This window comes from Podarcis vaucheri (assembly GCF_965113315.1).
Source record: "Podarcis vaucheri genome assembly, chromosome: 1".
Lineage (NCBI taxonomy): Eukaryota > Metazoa > Chordata > Lepidosauria > Squamata > Lacertidae > Podarcis > Podarcis vaucheri.
The window spans coordinates 9,589,817-9,614,882 of record NC_138759.1 but is presented as its reverse complement, the minus strand read 5'-3'; the positions used below and the strand labels follow the sequence as shown (position 1 = coordinate 9,614,882).

General features: G+C 46.4%; 1 protein-coding gene and 1 long non-coding RNA gene across 2 annotated transcripts in view; one reads left to right on the top strand and one right to left on the bottom strand.

Annotated features, from left to right (window-relative positions):
- Positions 1-25,066, top strand: part of LOC309531217 — a 140,558-nt gene that overhangs the window by 17,289 nt on the left and 98,203 nt on the right. The gene's annotated exons all lie outside the window — the stretch shown is intronic.
- Positions 1-25,066, bottom strand: part of MNAT1 (MNAT1 component of CDK activating kinase) — a 150,396-nt gene that overhangs the window by 73,390 nt on the left and 51,940 nt on the right. Inside the window, exon 6 of the mRNA XM_082219427.1 lies at positions 11,415-11,540. Within this exon, the coding sequence (XP_082075553.1) occupies positions 11,415-11,540 (126 nt within the window). The remainder of the gene's footprint in view (positions 1-11,414; positions 11,541-25,066) is intronic.

The following is a 25,066-nucleotide window of genomic DNA, read 5'->3' as shown; positions in this document are numbered from 1 at the left end:
AACCGTGCCTCCCGCTGCGCATGCGCTTCCAGCGCACAATTTCCGCTCACATCCCGGGGCAAAGTTCACAACCGGGAGCGGCTACCGGTTACCGGAGCTTGTAACCCGCAGCATATGCAACCAGAGGCAGTGGCAACCAGATGATGATGATGATATATTTATACCCCACCCATGTGGCTGGGCTTCCCAACAAAATATTAAAATACAATAATGCATCAAACATTAAAAGCTTCCCTAAACAGGGCTGCCTTCCAATGTCTTCTAAAAGTCTGGTAGTTGTTCTTCTCTTTGACACCCACCCTCTTTGTGGGAGGGTGTTCCACAGCGCAGGTGCCACTACCGAGAAGGCCCTCTGCCTGGTTCCCTGTAACTTGGCTTATCGGAGTGAGGGAACCACCAGAAGGCCCTTGGCGCTGGACCTAAGTGTCCGGGCAGAACGATGGGGGTGGAGACGCTCCTTCAGGTATACTGAACCGAGGCCAGATATACTGGCCCAGAGGTACCACTGTACTGCACCTGATTAAGGCCAATTCCCAAACATGCAATGGGCACCTAAATAAATTCACTCTTCTTTAGTTCCCCACAGGAGGAAGAGCAGCTCTGGTGGGGGACACACGTCATGCTCCTTCTGGAGTAGCTTGTCCACCTTTGGTCTCCACCCTGCACTCAGCTCTCACCTGTGGCTCCTAGAAGCTGTCAGCAGCCACACCCCGGAAACAACTTCGACTGGGTGGCAAAAGCAGGTGAGGGTAGCCAATGGGTCTCAACCCCTTGGTGTGTTAGGACTTACTCTGCATGCGAAGACAGGCTCTACTGGATTGGACCCAACAGCGGGTCCAAAGGTCAAAACCTCTTATCCCAAACCTCTGCTGCCTTGCTGGATAACTAAGGAGTTAAAGGCTAAGCTATGGTCTTCAAACAAAAACATCTTGGAGGTCCCGGGCAACAGAGAGGTTAGGCTGGCCTCAACCAGAGCCAGGGCTTTTTTGGCTGTGGCCCCGATCTGGTGAAATGCTCTGTCACAAGAGAATAGGGCCCTGTGGGACTTGACATCTTTCCGCAGGGCCTGCAAGACAGAGCTGTTCCACCAGGCCTTCGGCCAGTTACTTTTACTGTTGTTTACTGTTGTTAGCCACTCTGAGCCCAGCTTCAGCTGGGGAGGGCGGGATATAATTAAAAGAAAATTATTATTATTATAAGCAGTAAACCCTACACAGACCAGTCTTGTGGTCTGGGCAGCCCAGGACTTCCATAAACACTGCCCTGGCTTGTGACCCAGGGAGGTCACTTTGATGCTGCTAACGCAGTGGTTAGACTTCACCCCTGGAAGTGTACTCCACTGTCTCTCAGGGCAGATGGATGCCAACGGCTCAGGACCGCAATGCCTCAAGGACTGTCTCTTTCCAAACTATCGTATTTTTCGCTCTATAGGACACACCAGACCATAGGACACACCGGACCATAGGAGGTGGAGAACGGGGGGGGGAATCCTCCCCCTCTCTGCTCAGCGCCCCTTCAGCGAAGCAGCAGGAGAAACGGAGCCCCTTCCATTTCTCCTCCTGCTTCGCTGAAGGGGCACTGCGCAGAGAGGGGGAAATGTGCAGCGCCTCTCCAGCGAAGCGAAGCCTGGAGAGAAAGAGGGATCGGTGTGCACCGACCCCTCTTGCTCTCCAGGCTTCAGGCGGCTATCTGCAAGCCTTCCGAGCGCAGTGGGAACTCCTGCTGCGCTCGGAAGGCTTGTGGATAGCTGCCTGAAGCCCTCGGAGCGCAGCCTTTGAAGCCTCTGCAGAGCAGCGGGGTGAAGGCACCCCGCTGCCCTGCGGAGGCTTTGCGCAGGCATCCCCAAGCTAGAACAGCGAGACGGAGCGCTCCGCAGCACTCCATCTCACTGTTCTGGCTTCGGGGACGGCCTTTATAGCCTCTGCAGGGCAGCGGGATGCCTTCACCCCGCTGCCGTGCAGAGGCTTTGTGCAGCTAACCCCAAGCTAGAACAGTGAGATGGAGCACTGTGCAGCACTCCATCTCCCTGTTCTGGCTTTGGGTTTAGCCGCGCATCCTGCATTCGCTCTATAGGACACACACACATTTCCCCTTAATTTTTGGAGGGGGAAAAGTGTGTCCTATATAGCGAAAAATACGGTATTTTAGAGCATACAGCAGCCACATGCCTGTAAGACCTTGCGACTTACACTTCAAGGGGAACAGAGGAGGCTACAGCCCCTTAGTGCGTCTAACTCAATATTGTTCACCCTGACTGGTAGCGGCCCTCCAGAGTTTCATACCAGGAGCCCTTCCCAGTCCTACCCAAAGGTTCCTGGGGACTGAATCTGCGAGCGCCTACGTTCAAAGCAGCTGCTCCCAATGAAAAGCAGACACTCTACCAAAGAGCTGCAGCCCTTCTCCCAGCTGCATGACTCGTTTTTAAGAAATACAAAAAAACCTGCAACAAATCACACAAAATACTGTTTAAGCTGAGCTGCAAGCAAACGGCGCTCCTTGCCAAAGTTGCCAATGTTCTTACAGGTTGCCCCCTTCCTCACCAGCTGTAGCTATCCTGGAAAATGCCCCTGTGACGGAATGAGGTTTGAAACCAATCGGTTCTATTGAAGTCAATAGCAGGCTGTTTTCAAGACCCGTGGAACTCCTTGCCAGTAGAAGTCCAGAGGGAGACATCCCTGCTTTCTCTCAGGCATCTTTTGAAAACTGCACTGTTCAGGCAGGCCTTCGCAACTAGAATTCTTTTTTTCCAATCGGTTTATTGAAGTCTTCACTGATGCTATTTTTGTAAGGCTATTGTTGTAAGGCTATGGTTTTCTATGGCGAACACTGCCTTGCTACGTTTTCTAGGAAAGCGCCGTTTTTATATATTTAAATAAAGAAATGCTTAAAAGCAGTGGGATCTGATCTCATGGCCACCAACATTTGCCAGCCATTAAAACTTCATCCAAGTTTCTTTTCTCAGCCATTTCACTTTGAATATTAAAAGTTTATTACCAACATTCTAGAGCAGTAAAAGTTACCACTCAAAATGCATCTTTCCATTATATTTATATAGTGCAAGGTTTTATTTCGTTTTTCGGCCCTCCGTGATTTATTCAGCACATGGTCAAAAAAAACACGGTTAACAAAAGAAGGAATGCAATAGACTTCGTCTTTTAAAAAAACAAAAAAAAACCCCAGACAGCAGAAATGAGAAGTTATATTGAGATAATCTATTAAATGTGCTTGCATTGCACGGATGATGTGCTGTTCCGTCAAAAAGCATGTAGGAAGTCAGCATTTATCCAAAGTGTGAAGTACTTCCATGTGCTTAAAACGTGATCTTTCCAAAGCAAACAACAGAGGAAAGAGGAGGGGAAAACAAAGAGCATCTATTCCCCGCCAGCTATTTTTTGGCTAGTTCTATGAGACACCTTCCGTCTTTCAGTACTGGTCGTTCTTGCACAGCTTAGGTGAACAACACAGGAAGAGATAGCAAAAAAATCAGCACTAAAAACCCTGGGAGTCCACTGATGAGTCTTTACTTACTAATGGATATACTGGTGCCCTGTCTTCTGGTTTCTAAAGATATACAAGGTGGTTAACAACATGTTGGAAATATTAGAAAATAATAATAAACAAAAAGAAGACAGGCACAGAGAAATGAAAGCAACAGAAAACTGCAGGGAACAGGGGCACCCTACCAAAGCATCTAAAGCATCTCCAGCATCTAAAGATCAGCAGAGGGTGGACGGAACAAACATCCCCCAGGGAGGATGTTCCACAGCCATGGTGCCACTGTTGATAAGGCCCTGCCCTGATCCTGATGATGATGATTTACATTTGCTTATCTTGCCCAGCAGAATCCATAGCGAATTACAAAAAAAACCAACCTGACAGATAAAAAAACCCCACATTAAAACCAACTGGAAAAAGAAGTACGTTAAAAACATCCCGCCCACTTCTAAAAACCCACAGCTAGTTAAAGACCAATGGCCCGGTGACAGAGGAAAGTTTTTGACTGGCACCTGGGTTGCGATTTTCAGCTGAAACCATTTGAAGCATCCATTGTGTTGAGCTAATTCAATTGCTTTTGTTTGATTTGTTCATTGCAAACAACTGAAAGTCTGTACATTTTGATAACAAGCCTGATTTGCAAGGGGTGTTGGATAATTTCGATTCAGAACCTGGCGAGCATTGAAAGTAGGAGAGCAAAGAGCAGAGGCAAGTTGCCCTAAGCAGCTACGGGAAGGGAAGTGGGGTGAAGATTACTCTGAACAACGCCATTACTCCAAGAGGCTGCCTTTCTAAGCCGCTCTCTGTGAATACTGAATAAAAGACTTTGGTAAGAGCTTTTCTTGTTTATCTGTTCTGGCAGCCTGCTGTGGGGGGGATCGGATTCCCTGACGCCTGACAGTTGTGCAAGTACTTGCATAGCTGTCAACCATCCCATATTTGGCGGGAAACTCCCTTATCCCAGCGCCGTGTCCCGCTGCTGTCCCTTATTGATGATGTCCCTTAAATATCCCAGGTTTCAAAGGAAGCAGCTCCTCTCCCTCCGTCCCTGCCGGCCAGGGAGGAGGGAGGCTCCAACTGTGTTGCTTGGCTGCGTTGCTCACCCAATGAGGAGTCTAAGAACGACTGGGGGGGGGGCTTGCATGCCTTGTGCCAATCAAATCGGCCACATTGCCTGAGGACTCACTTTTGCTCAGCGCTTCCCAGCGGAGAGGTGACGGTGGTTTTCCTTGCTGCATCCCCTTTGCCGGGTTGCTGCGCTGTGGGAACCACCGTTTGAGGCTTCGTTTGGCTGCTGGCTGGGCTTTCTGCCTTTGGCTCGGAGGGGCTCAGAAGCTGAACATACCTGTGCTGGGAAAATCCCTTATTTTGGCTGCTGGTCCCTTATTTTCAAGGCTGCTGGTTCCTTATTTTCAAATCTGTAAGTTGACAGCTATGTATTTGGTGCAACACCAGCACAAACTGGAAGGCTGCAGTGTATTCTGTTGAAGTTCTGCTCACCTTGATGCCCAATGGCAATAGCTGCCCTGCTACTGGACCGTCCACAAACAGTTGTGTTGGGGGACTTCAATATTCACACCAAGTCTCTATGGGAGGCTCTTGAGTTTCCTAGTGAGTTCTGTGTAATGAAATTTCAAGTGCAGGTGGCACAAGAACTGTAGTGACAATCACAGAGTTGTAGAGTTGGCAGAGATCCTGAGGATTATCTAGTCCAAGCACCTCCAATACAGCTCTCCCACATGGGGATTGAACCTGCAACCTCGGCATTATCAGCAGCACATTCTAACCAACTGAGCTATACAGTGAATCCTTGAATCCAGTGGATCAATGAACAAGCACAGGATCATAATTTGCCTACTAGGTAGCAGTGCCAAAGAACGCTTACTTCTCCACCACCATTACATCCCGGGCTTGCTCCCTAGCTGGGCTATTCTGTACAACAAACTACCTGATGAAAACCAGTCCATCATAAGGGGCATCAGAGCCCCTGGAAGCCAGCTGTGCCCAATCTGCAGAGCATCTTGTGGGCTCCACTTTTGGTGGGGTCAACCGGGAGTTTGGAACTTGCTGTCATCAATATGCCAACAACCTTCAGCTCAGTCTCAGGCTACTGCATGCAAATCAGGTGAGGCTGTGTGGACGCTGGGCCTCTGGCTGGAGGCGGAAATGGGCAGGATGATGACCAATAAAATGACTTATTAGTCACTTACGATTAAAAAAAACAACACTAAACTAAAAACTAAATCCAAGCTAATTGAGCTGAATGCTTGAACACTGAAAGATCGGCAATTACATAGTAATCCCCCGGCTAATTAACATATCTTATGCACTAGTTGGCAGGTTAGCACTCATTTAAAAAAAGAAAAACCGATCGAATGACAGGCTGCTTTTCAACACACTCTGTCTGGCTTACACTTCAAATAACAAAAAAAGAAGAGGGAAAAGGAGGAAATAGCCCAAACCTCTCAAATGTATCTAAACATGTTCCTACTTGAACCTTTTCTTCGCTAAGAAAGTTCTAATTTTCTAATGTGGCTGAATGGTCTTTGTTATATCATCATCGTCATCAACAACAACAAGGCTTTGTGTCTGGCCTGAGACATTCCAGTCCACAACAGAAATCTACAAACTCTTTCCAGAAGGGAGGGGAGAGTCCCATTGCCCCAGCTTCTACTAGCTCAACAACTTGGTTGAATCCGGCCCTATATTTTTCAGAAAGTTGTTTGCTCTGCAGTTGGACAGCTCTTAAGATTCCACAACCAAATGTTGCATGGCAGTTCCTGAGATCGAGGAGGAGGTTTTCATCTATATTCAGATACAGTTGGGCACCATTTTGAATCAAGACGGTGGACTGAACCTTTCAAAACTGAACTAATTTGAAAGAGACTGATAATAAGAACGTAAGAAGAGCCCTGCTAGTTCAGATCAAAAGCTCTGTCTGGTCTACCATCCTGCTTCCCACAATGGCCAGTCAAAACCAGAGACCTCATGGAAGCATACATGATGAAGGCATGAACCCCACCTCTACTCTGCAATTGTTTCTCTCCACAGGGACGTTAAGATGTTCTTCTATACCCGATCACCCCAATGGTACGCATAGTTCTGTACTTTCTACAAGGATAGCCAACATGGCGGCCTTCCAGGTGTCGTTGAAACAAACCTCCCTTCATCCCCAACCACCGTGAAGTGTGCAACTGAAGCGTCTTCTTCTACAAGAAGATAGAGCAGCTGAGGGAATTGTGCCAGCACACAGATGCTCCTTGCAAAAGATCCAGAAAGTGCCCGTGCCTTTTTCAGCTGCATGCATGAAATTTTCATGACGCACTTTTAAGATTGAGCATTTGCCTTTTGCACAGTGAGGACAGGTAAAGGGGTCCTGGAAAGCTTTATCCAAATGTTTTGTGGTGGGGACATATGGGGAAAATGGAAGGTGAAAATTAAGTGGAGTTACTAAGAATTAAAAATGCGTGCCTCTGGTTAGTTTTGTGCATTGGCCTGTGAATGTGATTGTTTGTGTGCCTGGCCCTGCAGCCCTTTGCCTAAAAAACATTCCAGAGCATCCCTGCACCCACAGTACTTGTGTCAACAGAGAAAAACAAGGCTGGCCCTAGATTTTGAATTTGCAAATGCTGGGACCATGAGCCTCCCTGAACCAAAAACCACCAGCGACTTGGCGAACAATGCTGCTAAGATGATGCAGTTGGAAGAACTCTGTCCTGTTCCATATCCAACAGATTGCATATTGCAGGGGGTTTGGCAAGCATTTAAGATCCTGAAAGAAAGGCTTTCATGTTCTCTTGCAACAAGCTGCGAGCTCTTCCACTACCACTGCATGCTGCATTTTGCTGAATGGGAAGCTTTCTGAATGTGGCCTCCTCACCCAATCAAACCATGAGCAAATGTACTAGGATAGCCTGTCAATGCCAGGATTATTGAACGGCCATCATCTCCCATATGAACTTCCTTCAGAGGCCTTCTCTGGGGGTCCCCATCTACAGAGGACAGTTGAGAAGTGAATAGGGACAGCGCCATATCAGTCGTGGTGCCCAAAATGTGGAATGCTCTCCCCGACACCTTTCCTTTATTAGCTTTTAGGTGCCAGGTGATGTTTTTGTGGATAATATTTCAGGGCAGCTTTATCATTTCACTGCTGACTTGTTGCTGATGGTTTTATTGCTGGCCTCCTCTCGCTGCTGTTTGAGACATTTTTATTGCCACATTTGTTTTAAATTTAGAGCTTTAATTTCTGTTGTTAGCTGCCTGGAAAGCTGTTTTGCCGAAAGGCAGGGGGAAATTAATATTTTGAAATCAGTAGTTCCATACCTCTCTCCTGGAAACAGCTCGCACGTCAGAGAGAGCTGGAAGATAAGTGGGATAGCTAGGCCCTGTAATATCTTCTGATAGAAAGAAGAGGAAGAGAGAAGAGAGAAGAGAGAAGAGAGAAGAGAGGAGGAGAAGAAGAAGAAGAAGAAGAAGAAGAAGAAGAAGAAGAAGAAGAAGAAGAAGAAGCTGCTGCTCCATAGTTATTGCTATCGGTTTCCCAGCAGATGCCATTTTTTAGATCGACCTTCCAAGGACCACATGACAGTAGAAGGCAGGGCCAGAGGCAAAAGTGGGCCAAGTACTAAATGTAAGTTTATGCTTGAACATAAGTTGAGTTTCTACAAACGCTCACACATCCCTGTGTAGCCTCAACCCAATGTCAGGGCGGGTGCCGAGTGCAGGTCTGCAATAACTCACAAGGTGTCACCGACACTAACTCTTTATTCAAAGAAACAAAACAGCTCAGGGCTAGTGAGCACAGCAACCAATGAGGTCCTCGCCTTCCCACAGCTCCCTAACTCTCCTCCTCCCTGGGTCCTTCCTAAGCAATGTGAGACTCTGATGCCTTGACTGTTTTTGCTCCCCCTTTTTTATACCTCTTCTGGTTCTGGGATGGGAACTGCTCACAGCAGGGTTTTTTTATGTTTGATAAGTTTTGAATGTCTGGTGTTTAGTTGTGTTTTTATACGTGTTCAAAGTCGCCCCAGCCAGATGGGTGGGGTATCAATAATAAAATTATTGTTGCTGTCCCACCGCCAATCCCTTGGCTCCGAGCCTTCCTCCCTTGAGGGTTCCCCAGCTGCTGCCTCCCCCCCTACCCCTCTGCATCCAAACAAGCATTATTAGATTTCAAGGACACTTGCCAGGCAGGCAAACACACTCTGGGTTTGAAGGAGGGCAAGTGAGGGGTGTTGTTGTTACAGTGGTGCCTCGCAAGACGAAAAGAATCCGTTCTGTGATTCTCTTTGTCTAGCGGTTTTTTCGTCTTGCGAAGCAAGCCCATTGACGGATTAGCGGATTAGCGCTATTAGCGGCTTTTAGCGGCTTATCAGCTTATCGGATCAGCTGATAAGCGGCTTAGCGGCTTAGAAAAAGGGGAGGAACCCGCAGGAACTCGCAAGACATTGTCGTCTTGCGAAGCAAGCCCATAGGAAATTCGTTTTGCAAAGCACCTCCAAAACGGAAAACTCTTTCGTCTAGCGAGTTTTCCGTCTTGCGAGGCATTCGTCTTGCGGGGCACCACTGTACTGTTATTATTATTAATACCCAGCACATCCGGCTGGCTTTCCCCATCCACTCTGGGCGGCTTACAGCATATCTAAAAACATGGTTTGGCCTGGGAAGAGTTCCAAGGGCCAGACAGAAAGGCTTTGAGGGCAATATCTGGCCCCCGACCTTGAGTTTTCCTACTCCTGCTGCAGAGAATTCTCTCTATGCCAGATATGTATCTGTAAAGAGTAGTAGGCAAGGGAAGCTAAGTCCATGCAGAATCTAGATCTGCAAGAAAAATCAAGAATCCCGGGTAAGATCCCTCTTGCCAAAATATGGGCTGGACACATGCTGACACAAGACTTTGGAAATATATAGTTATAATAGGTTAAGATAATAAGTAAAGATAAATGATAGTGGGTAAGGATTTGCTGAACTAACTATGTGAACTGGAATACAGAAAAGGAGGGTGTGAGGAGGTCAGGAAATAAGTAAATGAAAGATATGACATGAAAATATTGATTGTTTTTCTCTCTTCTTTTTTTTAACTTTCTTCTTTATTGTCTATGTATTTGGTTTTCGTATTTTTGTATTTTTTCTCTCTTTTTTATTATTGTTATGCTTCTTTTATTTTCCTATCTACAATTTTGTAATTTTTATTGTCTGGAAAAGTTTAATAAATATTATTATTTTTTAAAAAAAGACTTTGGACAGCCTGTCTGTAAGGGTAAAAAAGTTTGCAGCTTGCTTTAGCTGCCAATTATCTGAAGCGTTCTTACAGAAATCACGCTGAACCTCTTCACCGTTTACAAGATTGACGTTCCAGATAAAACTGCTCCAAATGGCATTGGGATATTTGAGGAATTAAGTAATTATCTCCATACAATGCATTTTGCTACAGGGAACCAACAAAAATGTGTTAAAACAAGCAAGGAAAGCTTTGGAGGGCTAACATCGAGGGAGGAAAGAAAAGGAAAAGCATTTCAACCTTGCATGCAATCGGCCCTATTTTTTTATTTTGAATTAAGAGAGCAAGGAGTGTTTAAGCAGCACAGAAGATTAAGTCATTACCCAAACGAAAGCTACTTGTGGCTTTGTTAACTACTGAGCAACTAGAAAGTATGGCAGAGTCGCTTGCGCAATCATGGAGTTCTTGTGTACCTACGGATTGTGCAAACACCACTTAGACTCATTGGGTTTTGTCCAATGAAGTTGTTTGGTTAACACAAGGATATCTGCTTGCACAACGCAACTTCCCGTCCTCTCCCTGCACATCCCTGCATGCCGCCCCTCCAAATCTGCTCCAGAGGGCTGGGTGGAACCCCCAAAACAGTTGAGGGGGCATGGAGAGCACACACTGAGAGGAGAGGGAGGGGAAGCTCAATTCTGCAAGCGGAAGCCCTTATGCGAATTGAACCATTTTGTTGGGTAAAACCCAAAGAATGTTGGAAGGGATTCTAGTCCAACCCCCGCCCCGCCCCCCCCCATCACTCTAAGCAGAGGTCTACCTACTTCCACCATCACAATCCCACTCAGAATAGGCAACACACATTTACAATAACCACGTGGAAATCTGGTTCACACCAGATTGCATGCACCAGTGTAGGACATAATGTATTTGGGGGGGGGTGTTATATTGTAAACCACCCTGTGATCTTCGGATGAAGAGCGGTATAGAAATCTAATATATGTTGGGAATCAAGCCTTTATCAGGAGAAGGTGGCCACTCTCCAGGCACCCGGCTTGATCTCCGGTTGACCTCCCTGTCTGCATTCCCCGGCAGGATACAGGCTAGGTCGCGATCGGCGATCCTCCTCGGCGTGAGAAGAACACACCACTCTTTCCTTCCCCCCCCCCCCGGCAGGGGAAAGAGATAGACAGAAATGTATTTACATGCCTTTATTTCTGTCTTTGCAGCGTTACAGAAAACACGTCTGCTCTCTTCAAACTCCAGCAGCCAAGAGAGAAACTCCTCCTTCTGTACTTCCTGTCCAGCTCATATTACACTCTGAGCTAATTCCGGTGCTTCGCACTGTGAATAGACTGTCCCTCTGTTTCCCACGGAACAGTCCCAACATTCCCATTATGTTTTACTTTCCAGCTAGCTGCAGCTCGCGGCCACATTGCTTCTATATCGTAACAATATATAATAATAATTCCCCCTCCTTTATTTATTTTTTAACCACCGCCTTCAAATTTACGTTATACCCACACTATTTAAGTGCGACCACAAAGTTTGATGCTGGCATGGTGTTAAATGCAAGTCCAATGTAGATCTCAAAGACCAAGACTGAAGCAGCTAAAGACTGCAATGCAGAATGCAGAAAACTCATCCCTCTCCCTCTCCCTCCACACACACACACACAGAGAGAGATGTCTGGCCTTACCATTTTGATGCCAGTCGAAAATGCAACTGGCTTGACTGGTTTGGGAATCTCCAGTTGCATTTCAAGTTGGGTGGACCTGTCTTTGTGCTGGGCCAACAGCAAAGAAGCAGGAAGATGAGAACTTTCCTGTAAATGGAATTAAGGAGAGAGAGAAATAAGACAGAGTAAAATATTTAAAAGGCATAAACAATTCACCATTAGTGCCGTATATTCCTAGAATGACAAATTGCATCTCAAAAGGCTGTTTTCAGGAGAACAGGACACGGCTCGATACTCCTGGTTTACCAGAAAACGATCACTTTCAGTAATAAGAAAAAGCTGCATTAGCCTCATAAATCAGAGGGACTTGCAAACAGCCATTTTTATAGATTCCACATTAAATGACAATATAACAAGCTCCTTATTTCAGAAGGCCAAATGCAGCCATTATGTATTAAAAAATGTTTTTTTAAGTAATCATAATTAGAACTTAATCACAAAAACAAGCAGCACAGAAAGTCATCTAACTTGGATCAGATGTTTATCTAAGACGCATTCTTTCGACCAATGAACTCCATCCAGTTTCAAATTGGTTCTCCATTAGATTTCACCTGAGGCCGTTCGGAGGTGATCCTCACTCCCCCTTTGCACAATGGCGCTATTGTCCACGCAACCAACAGCATATTTATTTTCTCCTTTAGTGACTTCTTTTTAGGGAGGCCAGTCAAAACCTTTCCTATTTTAAAAGAAAATGGGCGTGCTTGCACATACGAAGCAATGAAAGTTGCTCAGAAACAAGTTAAAATTACTTAAATTTTTATGAGCGAGAGAAACAACAGAAGGATTGTTAATGCGGGCAAACACTCTGCATACCAAAGAACAAGAAATCAAATTATTGGCTGAACTGACTCCCAAGCTTTGACGGGAACTAGATGCAATGCCCGCCGTGGGCTTGAGACCAAAAATGGCAGATTCCTCCCCTCCTCCTGATACACAGTTAAGAAAATGAATTATGTAGTATCACAGTGCATGTGATGATATGGCTTGAGGAAAAACTCCTGGAGGATAAGGTTAGGAATTGCTGCTAGTCATGATGGTATAAATAATAAAATTATCATTATTATCCTTATCATCATCATCTTCATTATCAGAGGCAGAGCTAGCGAACACCAGCTGCAGGAAAACACAAATGGGACGTAGGGCTGGGCAATATCTGGTTTTCAACATCGTCATATATCACAAGCGAAACATCGCAATATACCAATATATCACAAAGTCTGAAATAAGAATGGAGGCATTGGCGGGCTTCCCAGTGTTTCCCGCATCGTGATTTTGGCCGACACCTGCTCTTGTGATTCGCTGTCCTGACAGAGTTAACAGGGGCTGCGGGAATCTACAAAGAAAGAAGAAAGAAACTACAAGAAAGAAGATTCCACCTAAACATTAGGAAGAACTTCCTGACAGTAAGAGCTGTTTGACAGTGGAATTTGCTGCCAAGGAGTGTGGTGGAGTCTCCTTCTTTGGAGGTCTTTAAGCAGAGGCTTGACAACCATATGTCAGGAGTGCTCTGATGGTGTTTCCTGCTTGGCAGGGGGTTGGACTCGATGGCCCTTGTGGTCTCTTCCAACTCTATGATTCTATGATTCTATGATTCTATGAATCAAGACAGGCATTGGCTGGCTTCACGTTTTTGATGTATCATAGTATGTTTTTGATGTATCATAGTATTTTAATATTCTTTTGGAAGCCGCCCAGAGTGGCTGGGGAAACCCAGCCAGATGGGCGGGGTATAAATAATAAATTATTATTATTATTATTATTATTATTATTATTATTATTATTATTATTATTCCCTACATTGATCCAGCCACAAAGCTCTTCTTATTTTCCTACTGCTTATACAGAGCAGATTATGCCAGTTTTGGAACAGTAACACTGGAAACTGTGCATTTCTGAGCACAATTCAAAGCGTTGGTTGTACCCTACAAAGCCCTCAATTGCAAGGGGTCAGGGTACAAAATTGTAAAGGGCCACATTCTCCTGGATGAATCTGCCAGACCTCAAATCAGCTCCAGAAGCCCTGCTTTGGGTGCCCATCTGCATCAACAATGAAGCTGGGAATGGGGTGAAAGGAGACAGGGGCTTTTCAGTGGTGGCCCCACATATTGTAGAACTCCATTCTCAGGGAGATTCTCCTGGCAGTGTTTTTATTTTCAGCACCAGGCGAAAATTCAGTTTCCACAGCTCTTCAGTTCTGTCTATATTTTTTGCTGGATATTCTAAACTGCCCGCTCAATTCTCTCTTTGTTTCATTTTAATGTCACTTTGTAAACCCCTCTGAAAGCCACGGCTGAGTAAATATGTTAAAGAAATAAACAGTGCACTGCGTGAAGCAGCAGTCTATTTTTTCCCAGTCCGGAGCTTACCTGCCAATCAAGCCTTGTTCCAAACCTCTCGTTTGACATGTGAGTAAACGTGTATATATAAACACCATCCACTCAAGCTCTCAGCTGCCATCTCCCAATATTATTTCACAGAACAATTGAATCATCAAACTTAAAATGACCCTGGAGATACTTCCGCTTCTGTTCTCTACAGCGTACAGAGGCAGAAATAGCCAGGCAAGGAGGCACGGGAGAGGAGACAGGGCTGGCCATTGGCAAGGCTAGAGTGTCATTAAGCAGGAGTAGAAAGCAGGGCAGGACGCGGGTGACGCTGTGGGTAAAACCTCAGTGCCTAGGGCTTGCCGATCGCATGGTCGGCGGTTCGAATCCCCGCGGCGGGGTGAGCTCCTGTCGTTCGGTCCCAGCTCCTGCCCACCTAGCAGTTCAAAAGCACTCTTAAGTGCAAGTAGATAAATAGGTACCGCTTTATAGCGGGAAGGTAAACGGCGTTTCCGTGTGCTGCGCTGGTATTGGCTCGCCAGAGCAGCTTCGTCACGCTGGCCACGTGACCCGGAAGTGTCTCCAGACAGCGCTGGCCCCCGGCCTCTTAAGTGAGATGGGAGCACAACCCTAGAGTCGGACACGACTGGCCCGTAAGGGCAGGGGTACCTTTACCTTTACCTTACCTAGCAAGGAGAGCACCCTCCAGATGCTGCAAGGCTCCCATCAACCCCCAGCAGTCAACGTTTCCCTTTTTTAAAGAGAAATTCCCTTATTCTGAATAGGATTCCTCGCAAGAAAAGGGAAAGCTATGAGAGCTATGATGGCCATTGGCCGGTGATTATGGGACTGTGGGGGTTATAGTCCAGCAACATCTAGGGGCTGGATTGGCCCAGTTTTGGCACAGAAACTGCTTTGTTTACCCTGTATGATGACCTCTGTCAAGAGAGAGACATGGGAAACATGTCCCTGTTAATTTTTCTCGACCTCTGATCGGCTTTTGATACCATCAACCATGGTACCCTTCTGGAGCGACTGTCCAAACTAGGGGTGGGTGGCGCCGCTTTACGGTGGTTCCAGTCCTACTTGGTCGTTCCTAGAAGGTGTTGCTTGGAAAAGCTTTTCAGCCCGGTGGAACCTTCAATGTGGGGTTCCGCAAGGCTCAATCCTATTTATTTTTTTTATATAAAATATTTATTAAAGTTTCACAAATTATACAGACAAACACAACAATACAAACAAACACAAACAAAAAAATAACAAGTATAATTTCAAACCCTTATTTTCTTATAACTTACTTCTCCGACCTCCTCATACCTCCCCCTTTCTGCATTCCAATTTCAAATTTTAATTCAGCAAATCCTCACCCTTAAATTTATCTAATTTTTAACCTTTCTTTTCTTTTAACTTAATCCTTACAACTGTAATCCACTTAATTTCTAAACCAGCATCATTCTAACATTCATTAATTTTGCAATGTTTCTTAAGATAATTCTTAAATTTCTTCCAATCTTCTTCCGCCGTCTCTTTTCCCTGGTCTCGGATTCTGCCGGTCATTTCTGCCAGTCCCATATAGTCTATCACCTTCATCTGCCATTCTTCCAAGGTGGGTAGATCTTGTGTCTTCCAATACTTTGTGATGAGTATTCTTGCTGCTGTTGTAGCATACATAAAAAATGTTCTGTCTTTCTTTGACACCAATTGGCCGGCCATGCCCAGGAGAAAGGCCTCTGGTTTCTTAAGAAAGGTATATTTAAATACCTTTTTCATTTCATTATATATCATTTCCCAAAAAGCCTTAATCTTTGGGCACGTCCACCAAAGGTGAAAGAAGGTACCTTCAATCTCTTTACATTTCCAACATTTGTTATCAGGCAAGTGGTAGATTTTTGCAAGCTTGACTGGGGTCATGTACCACCTATAAATCATTTTCATAATATTTTCACTTTCTTGACCACAAGAAGGCTCAATCCTATCCCCCATGTTGTTTAACATCTACATGAAACTGCTGGGTGGGGTTATCCAGATGTTTGGAGTACGTTGCCAGCAATATGTCGATGACGCTCAGCTCTATTTCTCCTTTACATCTGCAGGCGAGGCAGCGGAAGTGCTGGACCAGTGTCTTGCCTCGGTAATGGACTGGATGAGAGCCAACAAACCGAGGCTCAATCCAGATAAGATGGAGGCACTGTTGGTGGGTGGTTCCCTAGACCAGATGGGTGGGAGATCACCTGCTCTTGATGGCGTTAGACTTCCTCTGAAGGAGCATGTCCGTAGCTTGGGGTACTCCGGAATCCTGTGCTGTTGCTTGAGGCTCAGGTGGCCTCAGTGGCCCAGAGTGCCTTCCATCAGCTTCAGCTGGTGGTCCAGCTACGCCCCTATCTGGACAGGGATAGCCTAACTACTGTTGTCTATGCTCTGGTAACCTCAGGGTTAGATTACTGCAATGCGTTATATAGGGCTGCCTGTGAAGACGGTTTGGAAACCTCAGCTAGTGCACAATTCAGCAGCCAGGTTGCTCACTGGAGCAAGATGGTTTGAGCATATTACACCGATTCTGGTCCAACTGCACTGGCTACCAATTAGTTTCCGGGCCCAATTCCAAGTGCTGGTTTTGACCTATAAAGCCTTAAACGGTTCAGGACCCCAATACCTCAAGGACCACCTCTTTTCATATGAACCTACTTGGACCCTAAGATCATCTTCTGAGGCCCTCCTTCATGTGCCTCCTCCTCGAGAGGTCCAGAGGGTGGCAACATGAGAACAGGGTCTTCTCTGTGGTGGCTCCCCGGCTGTGGAATGCTCTCCCCAGGGAAGTTCAGCTGGCACCTTCATTATACACCTTGCGCCCGGCCAAGGCGTATATACATTTTGCCCCAGGCAAAAACGTTCATTTTTAACCAGGCCTTTCGTTTCTTTGGTTGACATCCTATGCCCTTTTAAAATGTTGTCTACAGAGTTGTCTACCTCTGCTATGAAAAGGGACCCAATCCCTCTAGGGTGATCCTGGGAATTTAAAAACACAGTTTATGAACTGAAAGGGGAAATTTCCAGATCATACAGTTGCAAAGAGGGAACCCAAAAAGCACGTGGGCAATTTCTGTATAACGAACGGAAGTCATACATAGATGGATGCTAATAATAATCAACAATAACTTTATTATTTATATGCCGCTCATGTAACTGGGTTGCCCCAGCTACTCAGTGCAGCTTCTAGCAAAATACAAAAACACAATAAAACATCAAACATTAAAAACTTCCATAAACAGGGGTGCCTTCAGATGTCTTCTAAAAGGTGTGTAGCTCTTTATCTCCTTGACATCTGATGGGAGGGCGTTCCACAGGGCGGGCGCTACTACCAAGAAGGCCCTCTGCCTGGTTCCCTGTAACTTCACTGCAAGGGTGAACCTCCATGTTCGGGCTGAACTTGGGGGTGGAGACTGTAAGAGGGATGCTATCTGGAATGCAGAGGGCTTGTTTATAGATTCAGAAGCATCCCAGATCTACTTAAGCTCTATCCCATCAGAATGATAGCCTGCACTCCATAAGGCATGAGGTTCTCACCACCAATGCAAACTGAGATTTTTTTTTCTTTTAAAGAAAAAAATTAATTGAGAATTCACAAAGGAGATTGTGAATATTCCCTTTAGGGTGGAAAGAAACACAAACAAGAACCTTCTTTCCCCCCTGCCCTTCGCATTACCTTTCAGTCATTAACAACATATTTAGATATGTTTAGCAGCAATGTGTGCACAAATGTCATTAAGTTACCTATTTTGGTCATGTTATAAAGATTATTTATAACTGCTCTTTTTTTTTTTTTTTTTGCAAGCCATCTGGCAAAATGGATTTCCAGTAAAACCAACTGCTGTGTAAGAAAACAATGTCCGCCCCGTATAAATTAAAAGAGCATTTAAAGCTGAGTTGGAAACACTTTGGTGACTCAGTTTAACCCTCCCTCCCCCTCCCCCCCCCCGCGCGCCACTCCAGCCATTAAAAGAAATAAACTGTTAGTACTGGAGCTGTTATGAACTTCAGACTATGTCTACCTTACAGCTTGCCTCCTCCATGTATTCCTCCCCTGCCACTTGAGATAAAGAGATAGGGCTTTCCGTCGTGTTTCCCCGTGTACCGGGGGAGATGTCTTGCCTACTGACCATGTGTAATGATTAGAGGGTCACACTACAATTGGGGACAACTGAATTCAAATCCCCATTCAGCCATGAAGCTCAGCGGGTGACTTTGGACCAATCGCTGCATCTCAACCTAAACACAGTTCAAGAAGGACACTGACAAACTGGAACGTGTCCAGAGGAGGGCAACCAAAATGATCAAAGGCCTGGAAACGATGCCTTATGAGGAACGGCTAAGGGAGCTGGGCATGTTTAGCCTGGAGAAGAGGAGGTTAAGGGGTGATATGATAGCCATGTTCAAATATATAAAAGGATGTCACATAGAGGAGGGAGAAAGGTTGTTTTCTGCTGCTCCAGAGAAGCGGACACGGAGCAATGGATCCAAACTACAAGAAAGAAGATTCCACCTAAACATTAGGAAGAACTTCCTGACAGTAAGAGCTGTTTGACAGTGGAATTTGCTGCCAAGGAGTGTGGTGGAGTCTCCTTCTTTGGAGGTCTTTAAGCAGAGGCTTGACAACCATATGTCAGGAGTGCTCTGATGGTGTTTCCTGCTTGGCAGGGGGTTGGACTCGATGGCCCTTGTGGTCTCTTCCAACTCTATGATTCTATGATTCTAAATTATGGAACTCCCGACCAAGTAAGGACCATGTGGCCCCCTTGTCTGCAAACCACTGGAATACCAGCAAAGACTGTGGTTGATTAGTTAGTTATTTTAATTTGCATACCACCTCTATCTTCCAGGGATTTCAAGGTGGTGTAAATCAGAGCTTTCAAACTGTGTGTCGCGACACAATCGTGCATTGGCCACAGGTGTGTCATGCCAACGTTCCCCGTGCTTCCCGGGGCTGGAAAGGGGTTAGTTTAACCTCCAGTTTACTAGTAAAACCGATTTACTGTGTCATGAAATGATGCATGTCTAAAAAGTGTGCCAGCGACATGAAGTTTGAGAAGCTCTGGCGTAGGTGGCTCTCCTCCCCCCCCCCCATTTCGTCCTCACAACAACCCTGTGAGATTAGGCTAGGAGAGGGTGACTAGTCCAAGGTCACCCAGTGAACTTCATGGCTGAGTAGGGATTCGAACCCTGCTCTCCCAGGTCCTAGTCCAATGATCTAACCATTACACCACACTGGCTCATTTGGTCTGGATTTTCTCTTCGCTGGGTTTTTGTTTGTCTGTGCTGCTGAATTTTCATCTATTCCTCTTTTCTACATCAGGTAATATTGGTTGTTTACTTTCCATCATGTTGAATTTACTTGGGCTCTCATGTCCAGTCAATTGCAACCAATGATATTGGGGGGGGGGTAGGGGAGGGGAACTGCAGAAACTCCCGAAGCCAGGCTATGGGAAAAATTATCTCAGACATTACAAAAGGAAGGGGAAGTTAGTGAGCAGCGCAGCTGCAGTTTTCTTCAACAGCTGCGGATTTCGGACAGCCCCGGAGTTTGGCTTGATTTTGCTTATTGCCATAACACAGCATTCAAAAGCATTATTTCAGTAGCTTTGTTGTTAGGCTTCGGAATGTCCTGGTCTGCTTTACGTTTTTACCAGAGGCTGCTTTGGAAATATTTTACACACAAGGACGCATCTGTGAAGGTTTCATTGGTGGGGGCGGGGGGGGGGCAGGGAGGAAGTCTGTCCTTCAAGACCCTCTCTTGGGACCTTTAAGCTTTAAAAAAGAAAAAGAACCCCAAAGAAAGAGAGACTAGGCTCAGAGGCAACTTCCCCCTTAGCCCACCCAGATTCTTTTAGCTGCAAAGTGCCTTTCATAGCTTAAAGTGGGGGTGGCCAATGTGATACCATTGAGATGAGGCTGTACTACAACCCCTATCAGCCAGCAAGGTCAATGATGATGGGAGTTGTAGTCCAAAATGTCTGGAGGGCCCCACATTGGCTATTCCTAGCTTAAAGAATGCTATTGCTTGAAATTTGGCTCTCAAAATGTACCGTATTTTTCGCTCCATAAGGCGAACCTGACCATAAGGCGAACCTAGTGTTTTTTTTTTTTTTGGGGGGGGGGGTATTCAAGAAAAAAAATATTATTTAAAGGGAGCGCTGAGCAGAGCCTGTATGCACCCTTTCATGAGCCGCGTGGAGCATGTGTGCGGCGCTTGCAGGCTTTTCCCTGAGGAGGGAGAAGGGCAGCCCATCACTGCCCTTCTCCCTCCTCGGGGAAAAGCCCCCAAGAGCCACACACACACTCCGCGCAGCTCTTTAAAGGGACCGTGGCTCTTGGGGGCTTTTGTGGGAGGTGGGGGAAGTGAGAGAGCCTCGCTCTGTCCCTTCCCCCACCTCCTGCAAGAGCCGCACGCTCTTTAAAGGGAGCGCGGCTATCCCTGTCTTTTGCAGGAGGTGGGGGAAGGGACAGAGCTTGTTGGGGCTGGTGGGGGAAGCCCGGGTTCCCCCCCACCAGCCCCAGGGACCACACATTCGCTCCGTAAGACGCACAGACATTTCCCCTTAGATTTTAAGAGGAAAAAAGTGCGTCTTATGGAGCGACAAATACAGCATGTGATTGCACCATCTGAGTCCAATTCCTTCTACTCTTTTGGGGTGGCTGTAAGGAAGAAAATGTCAGGCCAGGATTCCTAGGCCAAACAACTGTGGGCTTAGGACTTCCAGGCTGCTCTCTGCTGCCAGGGGTACTTAGCACAATGCATATACAGTCTATGAAACCTGCCAGTTTTGAGGAGAGAGAGGTTTGCTTAGACCTCCCCAATACTTCCCTACAAGATGAGCAGAAAATGCAGCAGCTTAGTGGTAAGAGCATCTGCTTTGCACACAGAAGGTCCCAAGTTCTATCCCGGCATCTCCAGGAAGGGCTGGGAATAATATCCCCTGCCCAAAACCCTGTAAAACTGCTGCCAGCCAGTGTTGGCAATGTTGAACTAGATGGACCAGTGGTAAGGCAACTTCCAAAGTCCCTGCCAAGTAAACAGGACCATAGTTCCATAGTAACCTCTGGCATCATCAAGCAGAACTGGGGAAAGACTCCTGCCTCAAAACCTGAAGCTTTCTTACTAGGAATTCTAGGTCCAGAAAAGCCTAAGGATCAGAAGAGACTATTCATGTATGCTACAGCAGCTGCACGGATGCTACTTGCCCAAAGATGGAAGGAGGACAATCAAACTACAAAAGAAGAATGGCAGATAAAGGTGGTGGACTATGCTGAATTGGGCAAAAATGACTGGGAAAACCAGAGATCAATAGGACAAGTTTAACAAAGAATGGGGAAATTTTCTAAGTGACTTGAAGGACAGGATCACACTTCAAAACGACCTTGACAGATTAGAGAACTGGGCAAAAACAAACAAGATGAATTTTAACAGGGAGAAATGTAAAGTATTGCACTTGGGCAAAAAAAAATGAGAGGCACAAATACAAGATGGGTGACACCTGGCTTGAGAGCAGTACATGTGAAAAGGATCTAGGAGTCTTGGTTGACCACAAACTTGACATGAGCCAACAGTGTGACGCGACAGCTAAAAAAGCCAATGCAATTCTGGGCTGCATCAATAGGAGTATAGCATCTAGATCAAGGGAAGTAATAGTGCCACTGTATTCTGCTCTGGTCAGACCTCACCTGGAGTACTGTGTCCAGTTCTGGGCACCACAGTTCAAGAAGGACACTGACAAACTGGAACGTGTCCAGAGGAGGGCAACCAAAATGGTCAAAGGCCTGGAAACGATGCCTTATGAGGAACGACTAAGGGAGCTGGGCATGTTTAGCCTGGAGAAGAGGAGGTTAAGGGGTGATATGATAGCCATGTTCAAATATATAAAAGGATGTCACATAGAGGAGGGACAAAGGTTGTTTTCTGCTGCTCCGGAGAAGCGGACACGGAGCAATGGATCCAAACTACAAGAAAGAAGATTCCACCTAAACATTAGGAAGAACTTCCTGACAGTAAGAGCTGTTCGACAGTGGAATTTGCTGCCCAGGAGTGTGGTGGAGTCTCCTCCTTTGGAGGTCTTTAAGCAGAGGCTTGACAACCATATGTCAGGAGTGCTCTGATGGTGTTTCCTGCTTGGCAGGGGGTTGGACTCGATGGCCCTTGTGGTCTCTTCCAACTCTATGATTCTATGATTCTATGAAACAACTGAAAACATTGGCAGGATTGTGAAAACACTTGCAATGAAGTGAGAACTATGATAAAAACTGAGTTTTAAGAAAATACGGATAATATTATATAATGCAGTTTGAAAAGAGGATCTGGGGAAACCATGGAGGGAAGTTCCAGGATTCTGAGAATTCTTTTTGCAAAATGATCGTGATTTATGTATGGTGATAAATGTTAAAAGTGAAAATGAATTTCAAAAATGTTGGAAAAGAAAACCTGGAGAGCAGCTGCCAGTCAGTGTAGACACAACTAAGCCAAATGGATGGCTGGTCTGGCTCTGCATAAGGCATGTAGTGCGTTCCTGCCTTGCCCTCTAACCCACCTCTTTGGGCTCTAAGTGCATCCATACGCTCAGTGCCCATTTGGATAATACGGGGGAAGTGACAGAGACTATAGACTTAAGAAAAGAAGAAGGGAAGGAGGGAAAGCTACCAGCCCCTGAGCAGGTTGCAAGGTCTTTAAAACATTATACTGTTCTGCTGCCTGCAAGGTCAAAGGCCACACAGGATTTCCTTTTTCTGTCAACATCCAAGAAGGGGAGCATGCTGAAATATCTAGGCCCGTGGCCTAGGAATAATTAAAAAATACAATAACTCCCCTTTAAAAAAGAAAAAAAATCATCCACATGCCCCCTTGCTCCCCAGCGAGGTTCTCCCTGGGTATAGCCGCCCGCTCAATAAAACCACCTCTTAAATCACCTGACACTAAATCTCCTTCTCGTTTCAGTGGCTATCCCTCAGGGTCAGATAAGGAGTTCAGGTGCTCAGCTTTCCCAAAGGAAGAACGGAAGCAGACCAGAAATAAAAACACATCAACAATTGGATAGGACTGTTAAAGCAAAACAATAAAAAGTGTTGTTGGGTTTTTGGGGGGAGGGGGTGCAAGACAGGAAGAAAGTGAAATCCAGCTGGTGGGCTCGTAACAAGAGACCCAGAGGGGAGGAGAAGGGGGAAGTGAACATTATGGGGTGCAATGGAGGAACCATGTGACCAAAATGAAAATTCAGGTTGGGCCATGATGCCAATAGAGTAGCCAAGGTGTGTTTTTTAAGAGATCTGACACAGCCCGATGACCAGTCCTGTACACAACTGACAGACTGAAGGAATATCTCCTCTGGTGGCAGGGGGCGAAAGACAGAAAAAGTGCCAGTCTCCAGAATAAACCAGTCATTCTCCTGCTCCAGCCCACAGAGCCAGTGTGGGATAATTGGTTACCGTATGGGACTTGGACCAGAAAGGATGGGGTTTAAAGCCCCATCAGTGGTGAGACTTGCTGAGCAGCGTCTGTACTCTGTCTAACTTACATTGCAGGATTGCTGTGAGGAATAAAACACAAGGAGACACGCGTCACTCTGAATTCCTTGGGAGGAAGGGTGGGCTACAAAGCGTACGCACCGAGACAAACTGTGTGTACAAACTGACAAAAAGAGCCACTGCCAGATGGGTGGCTCCTAATGCAATCTAATTGCCCCTCTCCCATTGCAATCTGCAAAAGGAATTGCGATCAACTTCCCACAATATCTGGCGTGTTGCAGTTTTGCTGTGTGCACATCCTGCTATGGTCTGTGCAACCCATTCTTCTGGGGAAGAAGGGAAAAAATCAGAGTTGCTGCAGTCTGCGAAAAGGGAGATCCTCAGGGAAAACGCAGAATCATCATCATCGGAGTTTGGTTGTCATGTTTTAACCTTTAAACCCCTATACGGCCTAGGACCCTCGTACCTACGGAACCGCCTCTCCTGGTATGTTCCACGAAGGACCTTACGGTCTTCAAATAAAAACATCTGGGAGGTCCCGGGCCACAGGGAGGTTAGGCTGGCCTCAACCAGAGCCAAGGCTTTTTCGGCTGTGGCCCCGATCTGGTGGAACTCTCTATCACAAGAGACTAGGGCCCTGCGGGACTTGACATCTTTCCGCAGGCCTGCAAGACAGAGCTGTTCCACAAGGCCTTTGGCCAAGGCACAGTGTGACCCCCTCCTTCGATAACCCTCATAGAACTCTAGCCCAATGGTTATAATAATAATAATAATAAATTTTATTTATATCCCGCCCTCCCCAGCCGAAGCCGGGCTCAGGGCGGCTCACAACAATAAAACAGTACAAAAGTACAACATAAACAACATTCTAAAATCATTCATTATAAAAATTAATTAATTCAAGCCACTAGCAACCATTGGGCCAGAGCTCTGCGAAGATTGCCGAGGGAGGGAGTCAGGCTGTGCCCTGGCCAAAGGCCTGGTGGAACAGCTCTGTCTTGCAGGCCCTGCGGAAGGATGTCAAGTCCCGCAGGGCCCTGGTCTCTTGTGACAGAGTGTTCCACCAGATCGGAGCCACAGCCGAAAAAGCCCTGGCTCTAGTTGAGGCCAACCTAACTTCTCTGTGGCCTGGGACCTTCAAGATGTTTTTATTTGAAGACCGTAGGTTTCTCTGTGGGGCATACCAGGAGAGGCGGTCCCGTAGGTACGAGGGTCCTAGGCCATATAGGGCTTTAAAGGTTAAAACCAGCACCTTAAACCTGATCCTGTACTCCACCGGGAGCCAGTGCAGCTGGTATAGCACCGGGTGAATGTGATCTCGCAGCGAAGACCTCGTAAGGAGTCTCGCTGCAGCATTCTGCACCCGCTGGAGTTTCTGGGTCAGTCTCAAGGGCAGCCCCACGTAGAGCGAGTTACAATAATCCAATCTGGAGGTGACCGTCGCGTGGATCACAGTGGCTAGGTCAGGGCGAGAGAGGTAAGGAGCCAACTGCTTAGCTTGGCGGAGATGGAAAAATGCCGCCTTTGTTATAGCTGCAATCTGCGCCTCCATGGAAAGGGAGGTGTCGAAGATTACACCCAAACTCTTAACGGACGGTGCTGGCACTAATTGCGCCCCCGCAAGAGATGGGAGTTGCCCCCCCAATCCCATATCGCCCCGTCCCAGCCACAGGACCTCTGTCTTCGAAGGATTTAACTTCAACCGGCTCCCACGTAACCATCCAGCCACAGCTTCCAAACATCTGGTCAGTGTGTCTGGGGCCGAGTCAGGATGGCCATCCA